This window comes from Harpegnathos saltator, unplaced genomic scaffold (genome assembly GCF_003227715.2).
Source record: "Harpegnathos saltator strain DR-91 unplaced genomic scaffold, Hsal_v8.6 scaffold36, whole genome shotgun sequence".
Classification (NCBI taxonomy): domain Eukaryota; kingdom Metazoa; phylum Arthropoda; class Insecta; order Hymenoptera; family Formicidae; genus Harpegnathos; species Harpegnathos saltator.
Genome location: NW_020230161.1, coordinates 672,150 through 695,677, shown reverse-complemented (window position 1 = coordinate 695,677; position 23,528 = coordinate 672,150). Strand labels below are relative to the sequence as shown.

Sequence of the window (23,528 nt, the reverse complement as noted above, 5' to 3'; positions counted from 1 at the left end):
GCGTGCGCGAGAGCCGGTGCGCAGAACATCCAAGAGATGGTACTCACGGTTTTGAAGAACAAGGCGCTTGGACCTCTCGCCTGATCGATCATTTACAATCTTCACGACTACCCTGTGAGCTTCGTTCGAGTGATCCCTCTGGCCGCCGCTCGCCCCCGGCGACCGCTTCTCCGGCAACTGTAAGCTCCTGGACCTCCGGACTCGGGACTGATGCGAATCAGGCGACACCTGATTCGTCCTGGCGCTTTGATGCTGCCTCGGAATATTAGCCCTCCTGAAGGGATTAGGCGTGGACCGTCCTTGCCGCCCATCGCTGCTTGACGAGGAAGACGACGAGGAGGGCGAATTGAACATCTGTTTCCCCGACTCGGAAGATCCCGGGGATCTTCTAAGTCCCTGTTGACTTCGATGGATTCTCCTAGATATAACACTTAGACATTTTATTTCTCGATAAAATTGCGATAGACTCTCTCGCTGCGATTGCCGGCTAAAATCACATGTATTTTCCAGCGAACAAAAGGAGGAATTAAGAGGAACGGCAGAATTAAGAGAGTTAAGTATAATAGAATTGAAAATGTGAAGCAAAGATGAAAGAAGGAAATGAATTCGCATGAGGGACTGACAGCTGAACGTTCGTTGTGCGTGTTTTAAGAAAAAGAAAAAAAACGTCTTTTCCAACGGACGGAACTCTTCAACGCTCTTGACATCTTCCACAAAAAAGAAAAGAAAAGAAAAGAAGATGCTGCCTCTACGAATTGCGTCGGTTTTCGTTGTTGCCTACCCTTGCCTGTTGGGCGAGATCCGTTCGCCATTGGCGCGGATCGACTCGGTGGACGAGTTCAACGCGACTGCCGACGACGACACCAAGCTGAGATTCAAGGAAGAGCTGGGATTGTCGTCTTCGTCACCGTCGTCATATCTAGCACCGAAATACCGACATTTCTGCATTCGGCGTCTCTCAAATTTCGTTCGATCGTACTTTCACTTCGCATGCGCTAACTACTAGCACGTTAATCCACATCTTATCCATCGATACAACATACACGTCTACGCAGATTCAAGGTCACGCTGCTTTAGCGAACGTTACTAATTAACGCCAAGCGCAGTTCATTTTAGCCGTCTGGTCGTTAGTTGAAGTCGTTCGGTCAAGTTAGCCGACAAAAGGGGTCGCTTGCGTAAATCAGTAATGAAAATCATGTACCCTTCTACCGAGGAATCCGTGTTCTCCGCCAAGCTGGGCATGATGGACTTGGTGACGCAACTGTCGAGGCTCCTGAATCCCATGGACGACGACGACGAGCTGGACGACTCGATGTACCTCTGCGCGAACTGCGATCTCCTGGAGGACGACTGGTCCTCCAGAGACTTGGCTTGCGCCATGCGATACTGCTGCTGTTGCTGCTGCTGTTGCTGGCTGGAGTTCTGCCGCTTCGACCTGGCGGACGCCGAGGCGGAGCTCTTCCTGACGGCGGACGGCAGGGAGCTCCAGTTGACCTGGTGCTGCGGCGGCGGTGGCGGCTGCGGCGACGGCGGTGGGCTGATGATATCGCTGTCGACAATAGCGTTTGATCGCGGCAAGAAGGGCGCCTTGCCGTAGCCGCTGCGCCCGGAGTGGCGCGACAACGACTTCCTACCGACCGCGTCTTGGAACGCCGGCGGCGGCGATATGATCGGCGTGACCGACGGCGGCGAGAAGGACTCCGGGATGTTGTGGGGCGACGTGCAGGCGCTGGTCGTGATCGCGTCGAAGTCCTGGCTATGCAGAGCGAGGTAGTCCGGTCTCTGCGAGTCTGCCAGCCTGGAGAACTCCAACGGACACTTGCCCGGCTCGCTGTTGCAGTGATAGTCCGCCAGCTTCACCGCTACTCGCCGCGGCAGCGGCAGGGTGCCGGTGATCGCGTTCACTAGGTTGTCATAGTTCGACCGACGGTTCTCGTCCAACGACCGTTGCTGCACTTGCACCCAGCCGGAGCGGCCCAGGTAGACGCCGTCGACCTCTTGGTCGCACCAGCGCACGGGCGACAACTCGCGGCTGCAGTTGCCGCTGATGAAGAGCTCACCGGACGTGCCGCTGTTGCCCGACAGGAAGGGGTTGGTGGCCTCGCGCCTTCGGGAGCCGGAGATCTACGTGGGAGAGTGTCGCGTTGCTAACGAGGATCAACTACGTCGCGCTTCTTCGTCGCTTACGATACGCTTGATCTTCGGTCGATGGACGTGTCGCGAACTCGACCGCAGTTCGCTTTCATTCTCGACCGGGTCAAATATCGGGCGGGCTCGAGTTTATTTCAATGACGAAACGATCTTGTCGGTTGAAAGGGCGCGACATGAGAGAGAGAGAGAGAGAGAGAGAGAGAGAGAGAGAGAGAGAGAGAGAGAGAGAGAGAGAGAGAGAGAGAGAGAGAGAGAGAGTTCGTGGTGAATTTCCTCGTGCTAATCAGGAGAAAAGTTGACTATAAACCGACGCAGATATCCGTTCCCGTAAATATTAACGACCGTTAACCGTGACTTGAAATGTGACCCGCTTACCGCCGAGGCGCGCGGTATCGCTGTGCAAGCCGGGAGCGGCGCCGGTATCCGACGAGCGGAGCTCGTGATTCCCACTTACTTGACCATGGCTGTCTTGGCGATGCTTGAGGCTCGACGTCGACGTGGTCGACGTGGATGTATCGTGACGTTTCAAGGAAGGTATCGAACTGCCGCGGCTGTAGGAACCGCGCGCACTCCCAGCGGATTTCCCTCTGCTGCCGGTCTGGCTCTTGTTGCTGCTGACGCTGTACGAGGAGCCCTGAGAGCCGACTTCCCAAGGGTCCGACGTATTGCGGAGATGGAGGATCGACACGTTCGGGCCCCTGCAACCGAAAATTTCCTTGCCATCGAGTCTGGCGAGTTTAGGCGGCGCGTTTAGCCGCGGCTTGAAGCCTTGAAGGAATAAAGTGTCTGACGCGGCGGCCGATTAGCATCCTCATGTCCTCCCTATCGGGAGAACGTGACGCAGACGCGTCACGCGGTAACGCGGAAACGCGGTGAGATGCGCGCTCGACTTCCTCGCTGCGCCCCGATTCCTGCCTCGCGTCCCGCGTTACCGCGCGGAATTATTTAACGAACGATATTTCACGAGAATTTCGTGAGAATTTTAAAGCGAGCAAGATATCAGGTGTGATAAATCGTGTGACGGTCTTCAGCGTCCATCACGTATCGCTCGTGCATGCGAAGGTCGTAATACGCTTCGCCGTAATGTGCCTCGCCGTCGCGAACGAGGAAAGAAGCAAGTCGCAACTGTGTGAAGAGTATCCTCTTCCGTTTTTTCCTCCTTCGCGTCGCCGTATAAACGCGCGCGCCTCGTTTCCCTGTCTCTCTCTTTGCTTTGCCATCGCCGAATCCAGGATCTCACTTTACTTTGTTGCAAAAGGAAATCGACTTGCGGTGCACTTTAGCATCTCCGGGGATTTTACGCGACAGTCGGTATGGGAAGTCTCTCCCGCCTGCGCCGACGTCTCGAAGTGAGATAGATGCGCTCGTTTTTGCTTGTCTTCCCTTCCTCTCGATCCCTTCCCCTCTCCGCCAGCCAACCCTGCCTCCCTCCATTTTCCTTATCCGACGATATCTATATCAAGCTCGCGGCACGACGATGAATATTTATACAACGAGATTGTACACTGCATCGAGAAGAAGCAGGAAAGGGAGAGATCGAGACAACGATGGGGCGAGAAAGAGAGAGAGTAAGAGCGAAGTGCATCCAGGTTGCATCGCGCGCACCTGTGCGCCTAAGAACCCGCGGCGATATACGAGAGTCAGATCTCCGGATAATTTTCCTCGGGAGTTGATGCCGCGCGACCTCTCCCTCTCCCTCTTCCTCTCCGCGGACAAATACATCCCCCGCATATCTCTCTCCCTTCCTGCTTCCCTTCCCTCTGTCTCCTCCCCGCTCTCATCCTGCCTCTTATTCACAGTGTCCCTTTTCTCTCCAGCCGCGGTGCGAACTCTCGTGAGTCCTTCCTCACGAAAATTGCGCGGCGAACCACCGTGAAAATATTACGCGTCGCGCAGCATGCGTAAGAGGAGGCGGAGGGGCATGTTTCCGCGTGAACAAAATTAATAAGGAAGAAGCTTCACCCCGCGTGAGGAAGACTGGAACCGCGCGAACCTTCCTCTGCGAAGCGGCCAGTGAGTAAGAGAGAGAAAATAATAAAGACGTAAAGATCAACAGTGAAATCGGCACGATCGACTTTTTCGTCACACGAAAGTTGCCGAAGTTTGCCGTTTGCGCGCGGAGTCTCGAGCATCTTTGACGTCAGCAGTGTGATTAACGCTGCGATCCAAGAAGTCGCACGCCCGCGCCGCAGGAACGTTCGCGAAAGTGAAATTCCCTGGAGGGGAGGGCTCCGAATCGCTGCCGCTGCATTAAATCCAATTTTGACTCGGACGGATAATTTCGAAATTAGCCGCTCGACGGCACTCGAGAAGCTTCCAGCTGGCGGACGCTATCGGAGACGTGCAATTTGACGGAAGCTCAGACTTGATCGGCCGGCGCCGATGCTGGAAAGAGTTATTAAATGGGAAGTCCATGGAGTCTACAGGGGCAGGCGTGGAAAGCTGAGCGTTTATCTCCAGAGGCATTAATTTCGCCCGAAGACTGGAAGGTTCGTCGCGCGGTTCGAAAATGGCTGACAGAGCGTGTCTCGGATATATTATTTGCGGCGAACAATATCTCGTCGATATCGCTCCACGTACGGCTGACGAAACGGCCCGGCCGAATAATATTCGGGCGGTCGCTATCGAGTGGGACGAAAATATCTGTCCTCGATTAATCATATTTACCTCTTAACCGACATGATACCCAGCGAGTCCACCCGTGTTTCCTTTGACCGTGTGTGTTGAAGCGTCGAAATAAATCCGTTGCTCAAATAAAACTATCCGCCGCGACGTCAATCGGAACAACGAGTGACAAGAGGGAGAGGGACACCTCTCCCTCTGTCAATCCGCAATCGCGCGCACTTCCGTCGATAAAATCGCGTATCCGCGTCGAGGAACAACGTCTCGTCCGTTGCCTGCAGTCGACTCCTTCACTTCACATCGGGCTGACCGTTTACCCTCGTATCGTGTCGCAGAACTGCTTCCTCGCGAAGATTGCGAAGAAGCGCGCAGCGTCGTCACGAAGAAGTCCGGTTGCTTCCGCGGACTAATCGACGGACAATCAGGCGTTATTCCAGATTTGCCGGCCACCCGATGAATTTTACATCCCCTCGTGTAGACAGGCTGCGCTCGGCGCGACGAGTATCCGAGTCCACTCGAGGTGGCTCGAGAAGAGAGTGCGTCGTAGAGGGTCCATTGGGCCTCATGAAAGTTACATCGTGTGCAAGCACCGGCGGCGTCTGCACGCAGGAGCTCACGCTGAGAGCAAACACGAACGGCGTAACGATCGAACGAATGTCGCCGTTCCGCCAACCGACGCGCACCAGCTTCGCCAGATCGGTCCCAGACGCCGACGGCTTCCCCGACGGTCTCCGTGGATGTGCATGCGCGCGATTCCGCACCGGTGCACCCTCCGTTCACGAGATTCCTTCGAGCGCGTACAACCACTCCGCGTCGCCCGTGTGCGCTCCGTGCGGAAAAAATTACTCCGTCGGAGTAACTGAATTTCCCGTCGCCTGGGAAGCGGGCGAGACGTCAGTCGCGAGAACAGGAAGTCCCTGAACAGGAAGCAGGTGTTTTCTACCCGGCTACTTGCTCTCGCTTATCTCAACCGAGTTTTAACACAGCTGGTTGCACGGACAAGTGTTTTCGCTCACACGGACACGTGAATCGTTTCCCGTCGTCAAGTCTCCTCCGTCTGCTCCTCATTCAGTCACACGAACTGGAATGTTTCCAGTGTTGGCAGCAGCGGTTATCTCAGGAGCACATAGCCGGTCGCGAGAATGTCGCCCCTGCGTCGTCGAGAGCGGACTCGAGGGGGGAAAAGCGCGGCGGGAGAGAGAGAGAGAGAGAGAGAGAGAGAGAGAGAGAGAGAGAGAGAGAGAGAGAGAGAAAAGTGCGATGTTACCTGTCAACGCGCGAGATAGAGCCTGCGTTGCTGATCTCGCTTGTATCCGCGGCCGGACTGACTCTCCGCGGCGGCAGGGCGGGAGGCGCGGCCTGGCCAGGAGCTTGGCTCGAGGACGAGATCGAAACGGGCCCTCCGACGCCCACGTTGCCCCCACGTACCCCATCTTCGGCCGAGTGCTGCCTCGAGGACTGCGAGTTCTGCGACAGCCAACGGCGCCCGGCATTTCGCGTCACCACCGTGGGCCCGGCGGGGCCCGGCGGCTGATGACCTATCGCGCTCCCACCATCCAGCGATGTACTCTGTAACCGAAATTCAAGGTCATTCTACGTGGGCGCTCGTGGACGAAGAGAAATCGCCGGACTGATTTTACGTGGCCCGCTCGCGGCAGCGCCGTCGTGTATCATCAGACAAATTCTACTACGTCGATCAACACGACAATCAGGAGAGTACCTTCCGGAGGACCTTTCCGAGGCCTTGCACTCGGCAGATGAGACAATCGGAGACGGAATCCCCGAGCGAAATCTTTAATTTGATAGGAACGTAGGATCAAGCGATTAAACACACATGACAGTCCAAGGAGAACGCCTCGAAGACGCAGCGCCAATGTCAAAGCGCCAGCTCAACCAAGCACTCGAGCGCGCGGTCTTCCCACGCTCTGCGATATCCGCGTGCTCGAGCTCCGAAATTTCTCGAAAAATGCTCAACAACTCAACCACCTGCGGAAATGCACGGAGCGGCGTCTCCCGCCGTTTTCTCCGCCGCTATGTTGGGCTCTCTCTCTCTCTCTCTCTCTCTCTCTCTCGTTAACCGCGCGTCGTTAGCAGGAGCCATCATCGCCGGCCATGATCATTATGAAATTGTGTCAATCGCTAAGGCGGCGAGAGAGCCGGGGAGGGGGGAGGGGGGGAGAGCGAGCCTGCTCGCGCGCTAGGGCACCATTATCGTTACGTCGACCGTGTCGGAGCTGAAGCGGAGTGTCGCGAGACACGGCTGTGCGCGCAGAGGCCGTTTCTACTTCCAAATACGGCCGAAGCACGTACGGGCTGGCGCAACTCCGCGCGCGGTGTGTGCCGATGAAAGTATTTTTATTCTCGTCTGCGCCGGTCACGCGCGCGAACCGAAGAGAGGAGAGGAGACCACCCGAACCCGTCCGCGCTGTCGCCGCGAGCCTCGAGCGTGCGTATCGTTTTATCGACTTTCATTAGTCCGCGCGGACCAATATCCCTTTGTGACGCGAGCGTGCGCGATTTTGAAACAGCTGTCCGTCAATTCCTTTACGATGTCGCGAGCGGAGATAAACGGATCGCGAGCATGAGCGGGTTTTAAAATAACACACACGGCCAATTCGCAGCGCGTGGCAGCGAGCTGGCTATCTCGATTGACCTCGTCGCTCGTTTCGCGCCACGCGACTCGAACGCGAGCAACATTGAGGAGCGGCGACGACGCGCCGGTCAACGAATTCGGGCCAATTACGAGGCTTGCGTGCGATCGATCGCAGGTGATTCTTTCAGCTTGCCGCTCTCGCCGAGCAGAAGCGAGCTCACGGTGTTCACGAAACTGACACGACGTAGACGAGAAATCAGAGCTCGTCTACATCGCGGAAGCCTAAATTATCAGATCGATTGTGGATTGTGCTTACGTACATTCACGTGATTCTTCCTGGACGTAACGGTCGAGTCCTGCGAGGATCCTCTCGCGTAGTGCCGAGCGAACACCTCGGCCAGCCTGGACCTTCCCGAGCTCGTCGCGTTTGACTTGGACTTACTTGGCGACGAGCCATCGGCGACGCCGGCTAAATTCGGATTACTGCTCTTGCGCTCCGGGAACACTAAGTGCTCGATGTTCGGCGTGTATCCAGGGTCGCTCCTGACGATGTCCTGGAGCGTCCGGCGACTTGCCGCGCCGGGCCCGCCGTTGCTGAAACGAATCGCGCGCGCGTGCCAACGCGGCCGAGGTCGATTATTTTGCCGACGACGACGCTGAGGTTTTCGAGGGGGCGCACCGTGACGGGAACTTTATAATTTCAAGGCTACCCGGATTTTTCCGAGTTTTCAAGGCTTGGCGGGTAACTCACCCGGGTCTTGGGAGAAACTCACCTGGGCCTGAAACCGTGCGACTGCCTCTGGCCACGTCTCTTCCCGCTGCCATGTCCGGGCTTGATGTTCGTCGCCTCGGCCAGTTGCAGCAGACGGCTGCGATGCTGCTGTAACAGCGGGTCCTCCGGACGATTCATTCTACCCTGCGCACCTGGAGTCCCGTCGTTCCTGCATCCTGCAAGGCAGAAGAGAGCGCGCTGAATTCACCCCGGCAGACGCACGCACGCTGCATTCTTTCACAACCTCGCGCGCGCGCGGCCGCGCTTTTACTCTTTCTCCTTTTTCTTTCCGCTTTCTTTCTTTTTTTCACCGGGCAAACAGCATAATTTTGCTAGAGTTGCTTTGAAGCCTCTCTCCAGTGTGATAACGGTTAGAGAATTCTTTTAAGGATAATGAAGCTCCGCGCGCGCGGGGGGGAGGAGGTAACGAGAGGTCTCGAGAGAATTAACGTTCCGTTCGCGGTACCTTTTTTCCATCAACGCGACTGGACAGAAAGGAGGCGGAAGGTTTGTAAACAATGAGTTAATTACGATTTTTGTAACTGCGTCCGCGTGTCAACGAACTCTTTCTTTCTCTGCCTCTCTCTCTCTCTCTCTCTCTCTCTCCCGCGCGCACGCGGTCTCGCTTACCGCGCATTATAAGGGGAACTAGTAAAAGCGATAGCCCGAATAATTCTTTCGACAAGGATCCGCCGGGATCAGAGGGAGAATTTACTGCAGACGGACACACACTCGCACATCTTTCTCACTCGTTTTCTCTTTTATCTCGCTTTGATGTGAAGGAGGTAGAGCAGGACCAGATATAAAAGGGACAAGAAAAATGGTGTTCTCTCTCCGCCGCGCCGCGGGAACACCGGCCATACCCGCCATTGTTTCAACGCGCGCGCCAGCGGGTCTCGCCTTTAAAAATGCTCTCCTTTCGCTTCCTCCCGCCTCCCCTCTTCCTCTTCGCCCCTTCTGTCCCGCGACTCCTCCGTGAGTGAGGCAATTCCTTATCGCGCGTGTAATACGTCATAAATTCATGCTTTGCCGGGGTAAACGATAGTTTCTCTCCGCGGGCGAAATATGTTCGACGCTTTAGCACGAGGCGCGCGTAACATCAAAACGCGTTAGCGCTCTCGTGTTTATCACGATATATTCTAATCTAAGAAGCTTTTCCCCCCGGGGGATGTGAGGGGGGAGAGGGTTGTTTCTTTTTTGTCTGTCAGAGAAACGCTTTGAATGAAAGACGTCGCGTTCCTGAGGAACGGCGGTCCCCTCCCCCCCCTCTCTCTCTCTCCCTCTCTTTTTCTCTCTTTCTCTTTCTCCCTCTCTTTGTGCATCGCGTGCTGCATCTCACGACGCAGCAGCACAGGCCAGACTTTAAAGTGCGAGCAACTTTTCGAGTTTTCCGCAGCGATGTTGCGCGCAATCGATCATATACGATTATCCCACTTGACGTAATCTTTGCGCGCGGCAGCTTTATTATGACAAATGGCGGCGCGCCAGAGCGAATGCAGTGAATGGCCATCGTCGAAGATACCTCCGCGACGGACGCTCTCTCCTCACCGAGGAGGCGATCGATATATTTTTTCGATAGAGGAATTCTCCGCCTGACGTTCAACGGCGTTAGAGCGCCGCGCATTGGAGCTGTATTATCAGTTATCGAGAAAGTTCCGGGGAAACGCAAATTTCTGCGGCCGCGAATAGCGAATAACGCGCGCGCGAGAATTTAATATTGCGCCCGAAAACTATTTTCGCGCGCATTTTATATTATAGTCCGGCGATATAGTGGGCGCGCGGAAATACCGAGTGTTCGATCCGAGTGTTTCAACTTTCGGTTCGCCGACGCGCTGCGCGACGGACGCCCGGCTTCGCTTCCGATACGACGAAAACGAACGGATGGAGGAAAAGCGAGGCAATGAGACAACGGATATCCCGTCGCCAAAAATCATGACGAAGACGAAGGACACACGCTCCGGAATCACGGGATTCTCCTCCGGAAAAGTCTGCTTTTAATCATATTCATCGGACACCGACGCCGGGAAATTTGTCTTATCGAACGCCTGAAGCCAGGATTGAGAGAGAACGAGGGAGGGAGGGGGAAGAGAATTTTCTTTCAATCGGAAACAATCGCGGGCAGCAAGCGCGGGGATTGATCATCCCGATCTCACGCTGCATCTTGAAATTCATCAATCTCCGCCGCGACTCGCGCGCTCAAACGCGGACGCATTTGCCGTCCCCAACGATTTTTTTCTCTCCCTTACAACGGCCGAAATCGAGCTCGCCGGTAATGCCGACGCGCCTTAAGCGACGATTTTACTTCCCATTACAAATCGTTTTCCGATTTCACTAAGAGCCACCGCTCTCTTTTGCAGTTTCTGGATACGTTGACACGTAATCTGTATTTCAGGCGTCGGGCTCAATGAAAGCGTCGTTTGCCATCTCGCTTATCCTCTCTCTCTCCTCTCTCTCTCTCTCTCTCTCTCCCTCTCTCTCTTGCTTTCTCAAGAGAGAGAGAGAGAGAGAGGGAGGAAGAGGAGGCAGAGGCCCACGGACGACAACTCCATTTACTGGAAATCAACAACGATCTTTCCTAGCCGAGCTCCGGTCGCGCCGAGTAAAGCGACGAAGGTTTAAAAAGTCGGTCTTTAAAAAGTCGAGCGCGCCGTCGAAGATCCGGCACTCTTGAGGTGCGGTTCTAAATCGATCGGCGGCGCGATATTCTGCTTCCGCCTGAATTACTTGAGGTCGCATCAAACTCCTCTTCGACTCTCAATTCTCACTGTAGGAACAGGAGGAGAGTCCTTGTCGGAGCGACGCGATTCTTAAGGCACGTTGTGCGTGCACGTTAACTCGGTTAGCGCGGGACCGTTCGAGGAGTCGCTGGTGATTCGAGGCGTAATTTGTAGCCCATAAAAGTATCGTTCGTCTCGGGCGTTATCGTCGTCGGCCGGGACGACGGGACGAGGCAAGGCCGAGGAGGCGCGGGAGCGTCGCCAAATCGAGAAGCAAATCGCGCGGTTAGTCTCGCGCGAGGACGATCGGATTTGCGTGCACTTGGACAGCGAATTGCGAGACGTGCGGCCCGGTAACCCGGCCCATAAATTGCAAGTTCTGATTGGGATTTACGAGCGGAGCGAGGAAGCGAGCACGCGCGCACGTTGCGCGCTCTCTTTAAAACGAGAGAACTGCACGAGGCGCACCGCGAGTCTTCCAATCGGAATTTATGATCGCGAATCTCCCGAAAGAAAAGAGGAAAAACTGAGGAGGTAGGACGTAGACGAGCGGCGAATCTCGCCGGCGAGGAGGGGAATCCCACGTGCGAGCGGTCTGCACAGAACGCGAATGTTTCGATTTTTAATCCTCTTCGCGCTAACGTCTCTCGCCGTTTATACGCGGCCGATCGTTCCTTCGCGTACGACGTTTCCTGGGAAAATTCTTCGACAAACGGGAATTGCAGCTTTGCTCGATTTTACGATAAACCGCCGGTGAAGCCCCGATCTTTCCGGGAATATAATTCCGATCACGCAAACAGATACAACGACGACACATACCTTGTCCGACGTTTAATTTCAAGTAGATTTCACTCTAATGGACTTTCAGTGAGACTCGTGAATATTCAATTTCATGCAGGTTGATTATTCGCGATTCCGACGATTGTCCGGCTCTTGATTCCGGCGCCGAGATGGAACGGCACGGCCGTTTTGTGTTGTGCGAAGGACCCGCGGTGAAAGGACGAAAATTGTATAACACGCGGGAGAGACACAGGGGAGATTAATACGTGACCAGCTCCGGAGAACGAGGTTTCCGCGATGTTAATGCCGGTACTTTATGTCTCGAATTTTATCCCAGGCTTCACACCGGATGGGGTCACGTACTCCGATAGCACGGATCCAGATTTGCTGTACATGTGTTCCAGGAGATCCAACTCCTGTCAACTCCTGCCCCGTGAGAGAGTGCAAGCCGCCGCCGACAAAAACGACATGGCGCGGGCCGGAGGAGCGGAGAAATTTATGGATATAACATGAACGTTGCAAGTATCGATTATTTGATAAACCGCACCGCCGCAGATACGACGTCTGACTTTATTGCAGTGACTCTGTGTGATAGGTACAACTGACATACGTGTACTTCATATATAGTACAATATGTAGAGAAAAGAAGAGAGAGAGAGAGAGTGAGAGAGAGAGAGAGAGAGAGGGAGAGAGAGAGAGAGAGAGAGAGAGAGAGAGAGAGAGAGAGAGGAAGTCACGAATCAATCCGGATGAAACTTTTGACAAGAAATAGCTATTATTGACACAGACGGTGTCAATTTATTTTCTATCATTTTATTTTCGTTCGTGCCAGCCGATCGAATTGCGTCGTCTTTAGATCATCTCGAACGCGGTCTCATATTGAACGCGCCTGGAATGTCCGAAGCGAGACGGTTCGCCAATACTGGCGATATCAGGGTGCATATCTACAGGCGTGTAGCGATTGGATTACATTATTGGAAGACTTCAGGTCACTCGCACAATTTTATGAAGCGTCTAAAGACCCGAAAATACCCGTTACGAGCGATGCTCGGTATTTGCGCGCTCCGCTGATGTGCCTTGATAATAATAATAATAATAATAATAATACTCGATTGAAACTGACGTCACGTTGTGGGAATCAGCTGATGTAATTTTAATCTATAACGTTAAAGCTTAAAACAAGCACGACAGAAAATTAACAAACCGAGAGAACGAGAGGAGGAAGGAAGGCGCGTTAATTGAAAACAAACAATCAGTTACGTGCAGCGAGTTTAATACTATTCAAAATTACCGCTTTCAGTTGTAATGAGAACCTGCATCTTAACAAGAACCGTAGAGAGACATTAAGCGCGCTCTGTTTAAATATTCCGGCGTGCTCTCTTGTACATGCGAAAATTGTGACTCCGAATGATAAATTCTCCAGCCAAAATTTCGTGCGCGAATAAAAATGTCGCGACGGGGGAGCGTTTGGAGTGGAAGAAATTTATTTGAAATTTGGGCTGTAATTAAAATGTTCGGTCGTGACATATTTTACAAACGTATTCGGATATTCGGATTCACCATTTTTCGGTCGCGTGTGTAAACACGCCCAGTATAAATATTACGTACGTTTACTGACAAGACGGCGAGATGAAATTAACATGTATTCGCGTCGTTTCACGATCGAGATATTTACTAAAAATACTCCGTGATATTTGCTAAGGGTGGTTCTCTCTCGTGTTTGCCCCGAAGGCGAGATACATCGGATCGCTGTTACACGCGGCGAGGAGAAGTCCATTGTTGCATGTGAACTTACCCCGCTTTTTCCGCTAAATTCGATCGACTGCAACAAATCGATTCTACGCGTAGCGTGAAGGTAATACGAGTAATCCCCGACGATCAATACGACGCGGGCGAAATGGTAAATGCGTTTTCTCGCGCGAGCCGGATTATCGGAGAACAAATACTACGTTAATTGTAAAGTCAGCGAAACCGGGCAAATAAAGAGGACCGATTTTCATACAAATTGTGACACATTCAACTTTTACGTAACATCGATGCATAATTATATTTCGTCCGGGACGAGGAAACACGCTAGTGAAGATCTTGCGATAATTTTGCTCATCGACACATTTTCCCGTATCGCCGTATCGGAACATTTTCATTTCGTAAAATTCGCCAGATTGCTAGCGATCAAATGACGGCTTTCGCGGAGGTGCACTCCCGCGAGAGTGTTTATGAAAGAATTTGCGGATATGTATGTGTGTGTGTGTGTGTGTGTGTGTGCGCGCGCACGCGTGCGCGTCGCGACTACGCGGAAAATTTATCTGACGGCTGTCGTACATGTAGGCGGATAAATACAATGACGGCGACGTTAAGTCAACGGAACGTAGTTATCCGCTATCTCTCCTGCAGAGAGCGAAAGAGAAAGAGACGGAAACATGGGACGAGAAGCAGAGAGAGAGAGAGAGAGAGAGAGGATGTATACTGTGTGAGTGCTGTGCGAAGCATCCATGAGGACACGGTGGACCACGCGAGAGCCCTTCAAGCAGTGCTATCATCGAATTACGTCGGATTTTCAGGACTCAAAGTATTTTCGAAAAGCTCGCCAAGGAGAGACAGCGTCGCTTAATGGCGGAAATTTGAAGCCAACGTTGTCACGTATGACACGAGCTTGACTCTCTGTCGACGGGCGCGTTACTTTGAAGCACCGGTTTGTCGCAACTTTTGCACCGCTTTGGAGACTAAGGATTAGCATTATCCTGCGCTTTTTCCGCCGAGGCTTCACTAGGTAGCTGTTTACTCGCTGCGCGAGCCCGCCTCGCTTTTCCTCATTTATATTGGAACATTGGTGACTGATGACGATCAGTTATCAGTTATCAGTTATACACAAATATCGTCAGCGCGACGCTGCGCGGTCGTTGCGCCAGTCGGGACAATTGTCGAGCTGCGTGTCGCACAGATTCAAGCAGGTCATTCGTTACGAGACGAATCCCGATCGAAGCTCTGCGTGCCGTTACTCGAAAATGATACAGCTCTCTGCAAAGACCCCGGCTGTTTGTCTGTCCGAGCGCTTTTCGCAGCCGCGCATCGAACGCGCGTCACGCGCGGCTTCGTTAATATTAATCGCGACTGCGACTAATCCTTTCTCTGCAGGCTCGCCAAGCGATTAATCGCGTAACGCGGCTTTGTCCCAGCCATGGACCCGAGCACGATGGCAAATCAAAGTTGGGTGGGGAGCCGGTTATGCAATTTCGCGATTGATTTCCCCATGGAACATACGGACGAACGTAAGACTAAGAGAGCGAGGGGACGTAATATCTTCCCTGTCGGGCACGAGAGAGGAAAATGTCGATATTTCTGCAACGACGTCAAACATCGTTTTTGAGCCGTGATTGCCGCGCTGCACATAATGATATATGTTTTGCAAAAAGCCGCGGGTTCGGAGCCGCGAAAATGCAAATTTTACTTGCGATAAATATGTTGATCAATATTTGCACGATCAATATCGCTACGATAACGAGTTGTGCATACGGGCCCGTGTTGAAACGCGCACCGTTTAATGCAGCGAATTTTTCGCTGCATTAAACGGCGCAGGCTTTGCCGGAAGTGCGAATATCCTTGTTGAATCTGTCGCGAGTGGCACCGCGCTATTCTTAGATGAGACGCAGAGCCTATCTTAACTCGGTCGTTTCAAAAAGCAAGTTTCGAACTTAATTAGAAACTCCGCACGCAGCGAGCGTCTTCGGAAATAATCCTGATGTGAGACTGCTCAAGGACGATAAGTTCCCTATCTTGGCTAACGAAGCAGGAGCAGCAGATCGCTTGAACTATGTAGCGAGGTAGGTCACGCCCTTTGGACCTCTCTCGGAAATACCGATAGCGCTGCGCAATTATAAATCACGGTTTCGAGAGACGGCTTACGCGAAAAACCGATTATACAAGTTGGACGCTAATAAGTCGACCGAGCTTCGTTTCTTCACCAAGTTTCACGACCGATTTGCGCGAGTTGCAATTTGTAAGAGTAGTAATAAAATGCAGCTTTCTCTCTCAAATATGCTACGGAGAAATCTCCATCGTCACAATAATCATTCGCAGATCTCTCGTAAAAAGGGAGAGGAAGAAGAAGACAAAACGACGGGCCGAGGACAAAAGATCGCTGGGAAGACGTCGGGATTGGTCGGTTGATCATTGCAATCACTTGCAACTCATTTCGCTATTTGACGAAAGGAGAAAAAAGAAAGGCAAAAGGAAAGAGAAGGCGGGGAAAAACGGGCAGAAGAGGAAGCTCTTCGAACGATGGCACGTCGCGCCACGTCGCGATGCGACGCGACGCGACGCGACGCGGCTAAGAGTGACACATCGATCTCGATCACGAATAGGAAGCGACAAGTCCGATTCGACTGCGCCGGAGGTGGTGCACAAACTCGCGAAACGAATTCAGCAGTTTCTGGCGGAAGTTGCGTTGTGCGGTGGGCGTTTAGTTAAAATGATACGGCGCGGCGGTTGCCGAGCGCGCGCGATCGGACGAGCGACGTCCCGAGTAGTTTCGAGAACGGCCCGATAGGACGGCTGCATCTCGTCACTTTCCACTCGAACTAATGCATTTAACGAACCGTGGCGCCCGTTTACCGCATACGAAACGATAACGCATTAACGTTCACGTTCCGCGTCCGGCGTATATTCCTTATAACGTCCAGCGTAAATTCTTCCAGTCTCGCGCGCGCGCGCGCGCGCACGGTATTAATAATCTTAACGAACGCGGTTCGCGTGCGATACGCCGACTTATGAGCGAAATTACGTTCGTGAACGTTATGTTAACCGGCTACTTGCTAGTCGCGCGGATGCTGCGAGACTCTCATGAGAGACTCTTAGGACGAGCATACGGACAGACTGGGGATGAGAGACGCGTTTGCCGGACGACGACAACAATTCCCCGTCGAGCGTGATTTCATCGGGATAATTTCTCTCTTTTTCCTTCCTGGGACGGAAAGGTTCGGACGACGCGACGAAATGTTTTCTGCCCCGGCGCGCGCGCTAACTCCGCAGACACGGGCTGTAATGTTAATGCTTATCAATTTACACCGTCGAGAACACGAAGACCTTCCTGTGAATGTCACGCTGCGACGGGCTAATAATAATGTTATATTTCTGGAAAATGCAAACTTCGTCGCGTTTTCCGCGTGACGCGCTAAACGGGTCTCGCGGTGCATCGCGCACAGCCTCTCCTGTTCTCTCTCTCTCTTTCTCTCGCTCTTTCGTACCGTCTCCTTTTCTTTCGCCCCGGCGTAATTTACGGTAAATAATAAGCAAAATTGTGCGACACAACGAGGGAAGATCGCAGGCGTCTCTCTTAGTAGTGCGTCTTCCTATAAGTACGCGTAAGTCCGCCGTAAAGTCCTCGCATAAGATATCAGTCTCTCGCAGGTGTCGTCGAACGTACTACCGTAAACTACCTCGACGTGTCCCAAACTTCGTCGACGAGATAGCGCGTCCGCACTATTATAAACGAGTGCGTTTAATACCGTCTGTCCTGCTCCTGTACGTTCATCTGCGAGCTTTTCCTCCGTCGTATTGATCGTAACCGCGTGGTGAACGCGTCTCTCGGCTCTCGTATGCAATTTTCAGGCACCACAGGAAGTGAGAGGGGAAAAGAAAAGAGGGACGGAGGGAGGAGAGGGCATCTGTCGTCGCGTGATGAGCGTCATTTCGAAGCGTCATGAAACGATTGTCTTTCGCTTACGTGGGCGAAAGACCGCATTAACCGTCGCGCTCTCATCGCGATCTCCGTTCGAGCGATCAAGCCGAGAGCGGAGCGGAGCCGAGCCTGATGAAGTAGAAGCGAGCCCTTCGCTCAGTGAAACGTAAATCCTGCGAAGAAGCGAGATTGTCGCCGAATTTCGGGCGCACATAATTTCGCGAATGACGAAACTGAGTTTACGAGGAGCAGCCGTGGCGACGCGCCGTTTCCAGACGAATCTTAGTAAGACGTCGTTTTACGATGTCGAAGTTGAAGCACGCAGACGTCGCTGCGCGACCGTAATTCTTATCTCGATCGTTTCACCGCGCTTCCGCGGCGGGATTCGTGTCAACGAAGATGCGAATTATCAGAGTCGCAGTTTCATTATGCAGCGCGAGTGTTTTAACGCGCGCTTAAACTCGGCGCGAATGAATTCGGCCTCGCTGCAAGCTCAAGCGGGGTATTGTGTGTCGCCGGCGAAAGGAAGTCGCGAATGTCGATATGAGAAGCGCGATTAAAGGGGATAACAAGAGCGCAGAGCAGCCGGAGAAGTCCTTAAAATCGGAAAACGCATGGACAGCCGGCGGAATTGTTGCGGATTGCTCGAATGACGCAGCCGGCCCTTTATTGCAAGCTTCGTCCGCAAGCCCGTGCTGCCGCTGGCAGCTGGAGCGTCGCAATCACGAAGGTTACGTGGCATAATCGAAACTAGATGTGTCTGAGCGCGCTAGGAATGTTCCTGAAAGATAACCGCGACGCTATTCATCGTCCCCATCGATTCTCGACTTTGCGATTCTCATTTCGAGGCTCGAGCGTTACGCAACGATTTACGCAATTCAGCCGATGTAAAACTCGAGGATAAAACACTCTCGAAGTGTCTCCTACAAATGAGCAATTTTTGAACAATTGCGGACAGGAGAGAGAGAGAGAGAGAGAGAGAGAGAGAGAGAGATTCTGCTTCGTTAGGTTGACTCGCTCGAAAGTTTGCGGAATATACGCGGAGAGGAAAGACGTTAATTGTCCGATACAAAGAAAATCGCGGGTCGATTCCGCGAAGAAGATCGATTTCCTTTCGCAGCAAAGGAAAAAGCATTTCAGAGTAGTTATCCGCGCAGAGGCGCGATAGAAATACCCAGCAGACGACAGGCGGGTCGGGTGCGACGCGGATATCGGCGTTATCAATGAGATAACCGTTGTCTCTTTGAGACGACCTGTCGGCGCCCGAAGTTCAAGGGTCGATTTTGTTCGGAGGGCCGAGTTTGTCGCAGAATAGGCGATCAAGGGACTCTCGCACGCGCGACAGCTCGTGTCGTCTCGCCGCGGGGGAGGGAAGAAACCGGACGCGCGGGTAAACAGCCGGGCGTTTACGCAACCGCGTCGTTATTTCGACATGAACAAACCGCCGCGCGTGCGGCAGCGGCCGAACAAAAGGAAGCGACACGCTCGAATTTATCGGCGCGGCGCATATAAACGACAGTTGCAGCTTACGAGGCTTTTATTCGCTTTCAATGGGCGAAAAGTGTTTCTATCAGAGACGCGTCAACGGCACGTGCCACGCGAAATCCGTTCCGCAAACTCCGTCCGCGGTGGTTTGCAGTTCGCGGTTCGTAAAAAAAAAACAATACGTAGCCGCGCTTGAAAAGCGGCGACGGTGACGTGAATTATCGATGCGCATGCCGGGACGGCGCGCATCATCATTGCGGGATTTCGCAAAATATTTGCACCGTGAGACTATTTGCGCGAGCCGACGAAGAAAAGGAGAACACGATCGCGCTCAGCAGCATCTCCTCCCTTCTCGCCCCTCTTTTCTCTCATTCTCTTTCTCCCTTCTCCCTTTACTCGGCCGTGGTATCTCCAGAATGGTTAACGGAGAGCGCGTTCACGTCGGGATACAAACTTGCCGTGGATATCTGCCTTCCCCGTTATCCCTGCGTCCTGCACGGTTATCCTACACGGGGAATCGCGAAATCGACAACGGCGGGACGAAGGGGCAGAAGCGCGCTCACGTTGCTCAGGTGGGCTGAAAGTGAGCTGAAAACAATTGGTAACGGTAACGAGATTGACCACGCCTGTACGGTTAGGCGCGAGGCGGACGGGTTTTCGCGCAGAAGCACGTAGAGAACGTCATCCGCGAGGAAACGCTATTAACCTGATTGGGAGTAGCGGGCGAAAATATTTGGCGGGACGCGCGCTGCGCCTGACGATTAGGTAAACGAGCCTCCACGTTAATGACGTGTTACGGTTACGCGGCGACGCTATCGAAGCTGCGAGAGAGCGCAGTTCCCGAAGCTGCAGACATTGAAATTCGTTTAACAATTGGGCACGTGCTCGCGCGAATGCGTCGAACGACGTGGATTATCATAAACAGAATTCCGCGCTCTGTCGTCACGCTCGACGTCGCGACGACGATTAATTCTCCGCTCGGCCGCGCTGTATTTTTTATCGATCCGGCCGGATTATTACGTAAGCGTGTGAACACGCGCTTATAATGAGCGAGACAGCGCTGACCGCGCACACAAGGAACAAATAAAAAGGATGGGAGCTTTCGTAGTGTGAGAACTATTTCGTGTCTCGATGCCTCTCATTTGGATAGAGTGGGCTCGTCGGCAAAACGATCGGCCCAAGGTAGAACCCGTTGGAAATTGAAGAGGCGACGAGAGGCCTTCCGCTTGCACCCTTCGCGCACTGATAATCGAATTCTCGAAAAGCGCCCGATTGCTCTGCCGAGATTCTATCGCGACGGATGAAAGAAGAGAACGAGAGAGAGAGAGAGAGAGAGAGAGAGAGAGAGAGAGAGAGAGAGAGAGAGAGATCGAAAGAGAGAGAAAGAGGGGAAGAATCGCGAGGTCGCGCGCGAAAGTTCGGAAAAAAAGGAAGAAAAAACAGAATATCGAGCCGATGGCGGGGAATGGCAAGGAATGGAACGTGCTTTATAACTATGTAAAGTGGCGCAACGGGCGCGACTTCAACGAGTTGTAACGCGCATAACGGAAATCGATACTCGCAGCTAGGAAAATCTTATCCGGACCTCTTCTGCCGGCGCGTTGCTGCGCTGCGTGTTACGCGTGGTGTTTGTACATGATATAAAAACAGGAAAGAAAAATAAAGAAGGACTCGCGCGGAGAGTGGGAGAAAAATTCAACGATACTTCGATCCGCTGTCGTCGTCGTATCGCTCGGTGGCGTAATGAAATTTTCTCAAACGACGTCGCGCGCGCACGATAACGACGTCTCTCTCTCTCTCTCTCTCTCTCTCTCTCTCGGTGAAACGAAAATAAATCTCCTGTTTAATGCACCGCCGAGTTCGCCGGGTCGTTGTCCTCCGGTAGGTGGACCGGAGTTTTCGCGAGATGGGGAAGACGGAGGAACGACGGCAAGCATGTCTCCTCTCTCTTTTCCTCTCGCTCGCTCCTAGGCGCCTGCGAGCCGAGAGAGAGAGAGAAGAGGAAGCGTGACGTGTTGCCGAAAAGGGGGAAAAAAGTGCAACGGGGTCAAGGCGGTTCGTTACTCCTTTCTCCTCGACCGTCCCGGGAAAATTGTCCCGAGCCGACGCGAGCTTCTTCAGGTGCTCGACAGCTCCGCCGCGTGTCTCAAATGCCCGCGGCAAAAAAGGGAAAAAAAAGCCCGACAACAGGAAACGGGGATGCAGTGCGTTCGCATGGGGCAAAGGGAGAACGGTCGTGTGAGAGGACTCGGCTTCATTTCTGTCTCGTTTTCTCACTCGACCCACGGCGAGACGTGCGCGACTGCGAATAAACGAAAATAGCGAACTGGACTCTCTCGTGCGCGTCTTTGACCCTGCGTCCTTCGCGTCCAGTGACGGTCGCTTGCGCGGATAGTAAATATCACGGCGGGTGTTGACGATATATAGAGGCGCAATTATCTCCCCTTCTCTCTTTCTCTAGAGGTTATATACAAAGAAAAATGTTTGGTTTAATGAAACAGTTTTCTGGTGAGATACTAATGATGCAGAAATACCGACTGAAGTTTACCGGAATTCAGTCAAAATCGTCAAGATTTCTCGGTTGATTTCAACGGAATTCTGGTGTTTTCAATCGGACAATTTCCGGATCCGTTCAGATTTCATCGGAAAATTAGTTCACTCAACGAAATACCTCTCTCCGCGTAGTCACTCTCCTCCCTAATAACACAACGGTATTATTCTTTAATTGAACGTACTTGCCGTAATTGTTAATTAAACGCATTTGCTGTATAATATCCATCCATACGTGCAACGAAGATGGCACGACCGCGCACGAGAGAGGTACTCTCTCGCTCTCTCGTCGAAGAACTAAGCCGGAAGAGCGAGCTGGTAGAACGCACGCCTCTCACGCCGTTACGCGGTGTCGAAGGACGTCTCTCGGAGCGAATGATGAGGACTCGCCACCTTGACTAACGGCACCTGTGCGGCTCTGCGACAGCAGGATCCTGGACAAAGCACTCGGAATCGGAGTATCGGTCGCGGTATCGCGCGACCGTCGATCGATTCCTTACCTGGCGACTTGGCCGTTCCTGCCGCACTTGTCGTTTCCGGAAGTCAGCCTCGTCCATTTCCCGGAAACGCGCAGGTCCGCAGAGGAAGAGATCGACGCTCTCGCGATGCCGCGCGAATGCACGATGTCTCTTGGAGCCTCCATCTGCCGCGACTCCCCGTGCGATCGCGGCCGAGATCGTTTCTGCGCGGCTCTTCGTCAAACTCTTCGAGTTTGCGGGCTGCTTCATCATGGAAATCCGCCATCCAAGTTGAACCCTCGTGGTCGCGCGCGGCAAGCCATATCTCGTCGATATTCTCCCTGATCCCTCGTCCTTCCCCACTTAAGGATTGGCCATTTCGGCGGGGGAATTTCGCGTTGCGCCTTGTATCGCGAGAGCGGCGCGAATAGAATTGCTTATCCGACGGCGATCCATTCGTTGTCGCTTCGCGTTTCTTCCCGCCTTTTTTACAACACACGCAGTCACACGCGCACACATATGTGTTCTTCCTCTTCCTCTTCCTCTTCCTCTTCCTCTCTCTCTCTCTCTCTCTCAATATCTCTTCTCCTCCTCCAGGAAATGCACGCTCGCGTTCGCTTCCGCTTCTTCAATAAAAACGTTCATTGCGCGCGTCGCGCCAAGAGAGAGATCGCTTCTTTTTAAGGTCTCTTCTTCGAGAAACGACGACTTCTGGAATTTACGTGGAACAATGCTTGTGCATATTGAACGATCGTCGTAAAGGACTCTCCATGACTCTCCGTGAGGGTCCAAATAAAACGGGGAGAGTTCCGTTCCGCTGTAATTCCACAGCTCCCCACTCCGCGCAATGGAATAATTGAAACTCGCGATTACTCGCATTATCCTTGAATCTTCGGCTGCGCTTCTGATGATGTCAGATTTTTGATTGATCTGTCGCTATCTGCTCATTAATGGCAAACAATAATACGCGTTGAGAGAAAGGAAGATATATGCTTTAACGTAAACTATAAATCCGTCCAGTCAACCGCGTTGCGCCAACTTTTGCTTTTGCTACGGGAAGCGCGGATATTTTTTTTACATCGCGCCCTAACCGGCAAAATCCATCAGGCCGCTCGTATTATGCAAAGTTCCTTATCAATCCCCGCTTGCAAATTTTTCAATCGTCCTATTGTTTTTCTTACGACTTTGTTCCATTTCGTTGTTGTCTTTACGCCGAGGCCTCTCACCTCGACCTTCCACGTTTTATACGTGCGGCGGAATCGGGGATTACACGTGGGATAGACTCTCTCTTCATCGTGAAAGACAGGAAAACAAAAAGCCGGTCTTTATTGCCCCGCCGAGACACTGTCTTTCCAGCGAGATATCGCGAAAGGCCGTTTAGGCGACGCGGATTTAACTTTGCCTCCCGCTTCTCAAATCCTATAGCCTTTTTTACCCTCGGCTTGCTTCCATCACCCCTCCCCCCCTCTCTCTCTCTCGCGCGCGCAACTTTCCGGGAGTCTCGATTAAATCATGCTATAGCGAGACGATGTATTTTAATTGTGAATGGTCGGGCCGCAGTTAAATTTGCATTAGGATCAAATCTGTCGGGGAACGGTCCTCTAATTACAATTATAATTTCGCATCGGGTAGCGATTGCAAACGGATCGATGCGCGGTGTGCCGTCGCGGTTCGGAAAGTTAAATTTTACAATTTGCCGATTGATTCTTCTCCGAAGCGACGC

The 23,528-nt window shown here is 52.8% G+C and overlaps 1 protein-coding gene across 7 annotated transcripts in view; it reads right to left on the bottom strand.

The window, feature by feature from the left end:
* RhoGEF3 (Rho guanine nucleotide exchange factor 3) overlaps positions 1 to 23,528 on the bottom strand; it is a 129,056-nt gene that overhangs the window by 69,279 nt on the left and 36,249 nt on the right. For 5 of the 7 annotated variants that reach the window (XM_025300364.1, XM_025300366.1, XM_025300365.1 and 2 more), the window contains 7 exons: positions 8,140 to 8,314; positions 7,687 to 7,960; positions 6,041 to 6,342; positions 2,606 to 2,849; positions 1,202 to 2,124; positions 782 to 919; positions 48 to 430 (listed from right to left, as the gene is read on the bottom strand). In XM_025300364.1, the coding sequence (XP_025156149.1) occupies positions 48 to 430; positions 782 to 919; positions 1,202 to 2,124; positions 2,606 to 2,849; positions 6,041 to 6,342; positions 7,687 to 7,960; positions 8,140 to 8,314 (2,439 nt within the window). Of the gene's footprint in view, positions 1 to 47; positions 431 to 781; positions 920 to 1,201; positions 2,125 to 2,605; positions 2,850 to 6,040; positions 6,343 to 7,686; positions 7,961 to 8,139; positions 8,315 to 21,847; positions 22,359 to 23,528 lie in introns of those variants that run through there. The other 2 variants (XM_025300362.1, XM_025300367.1) reach the window with 2 other exon arrangements.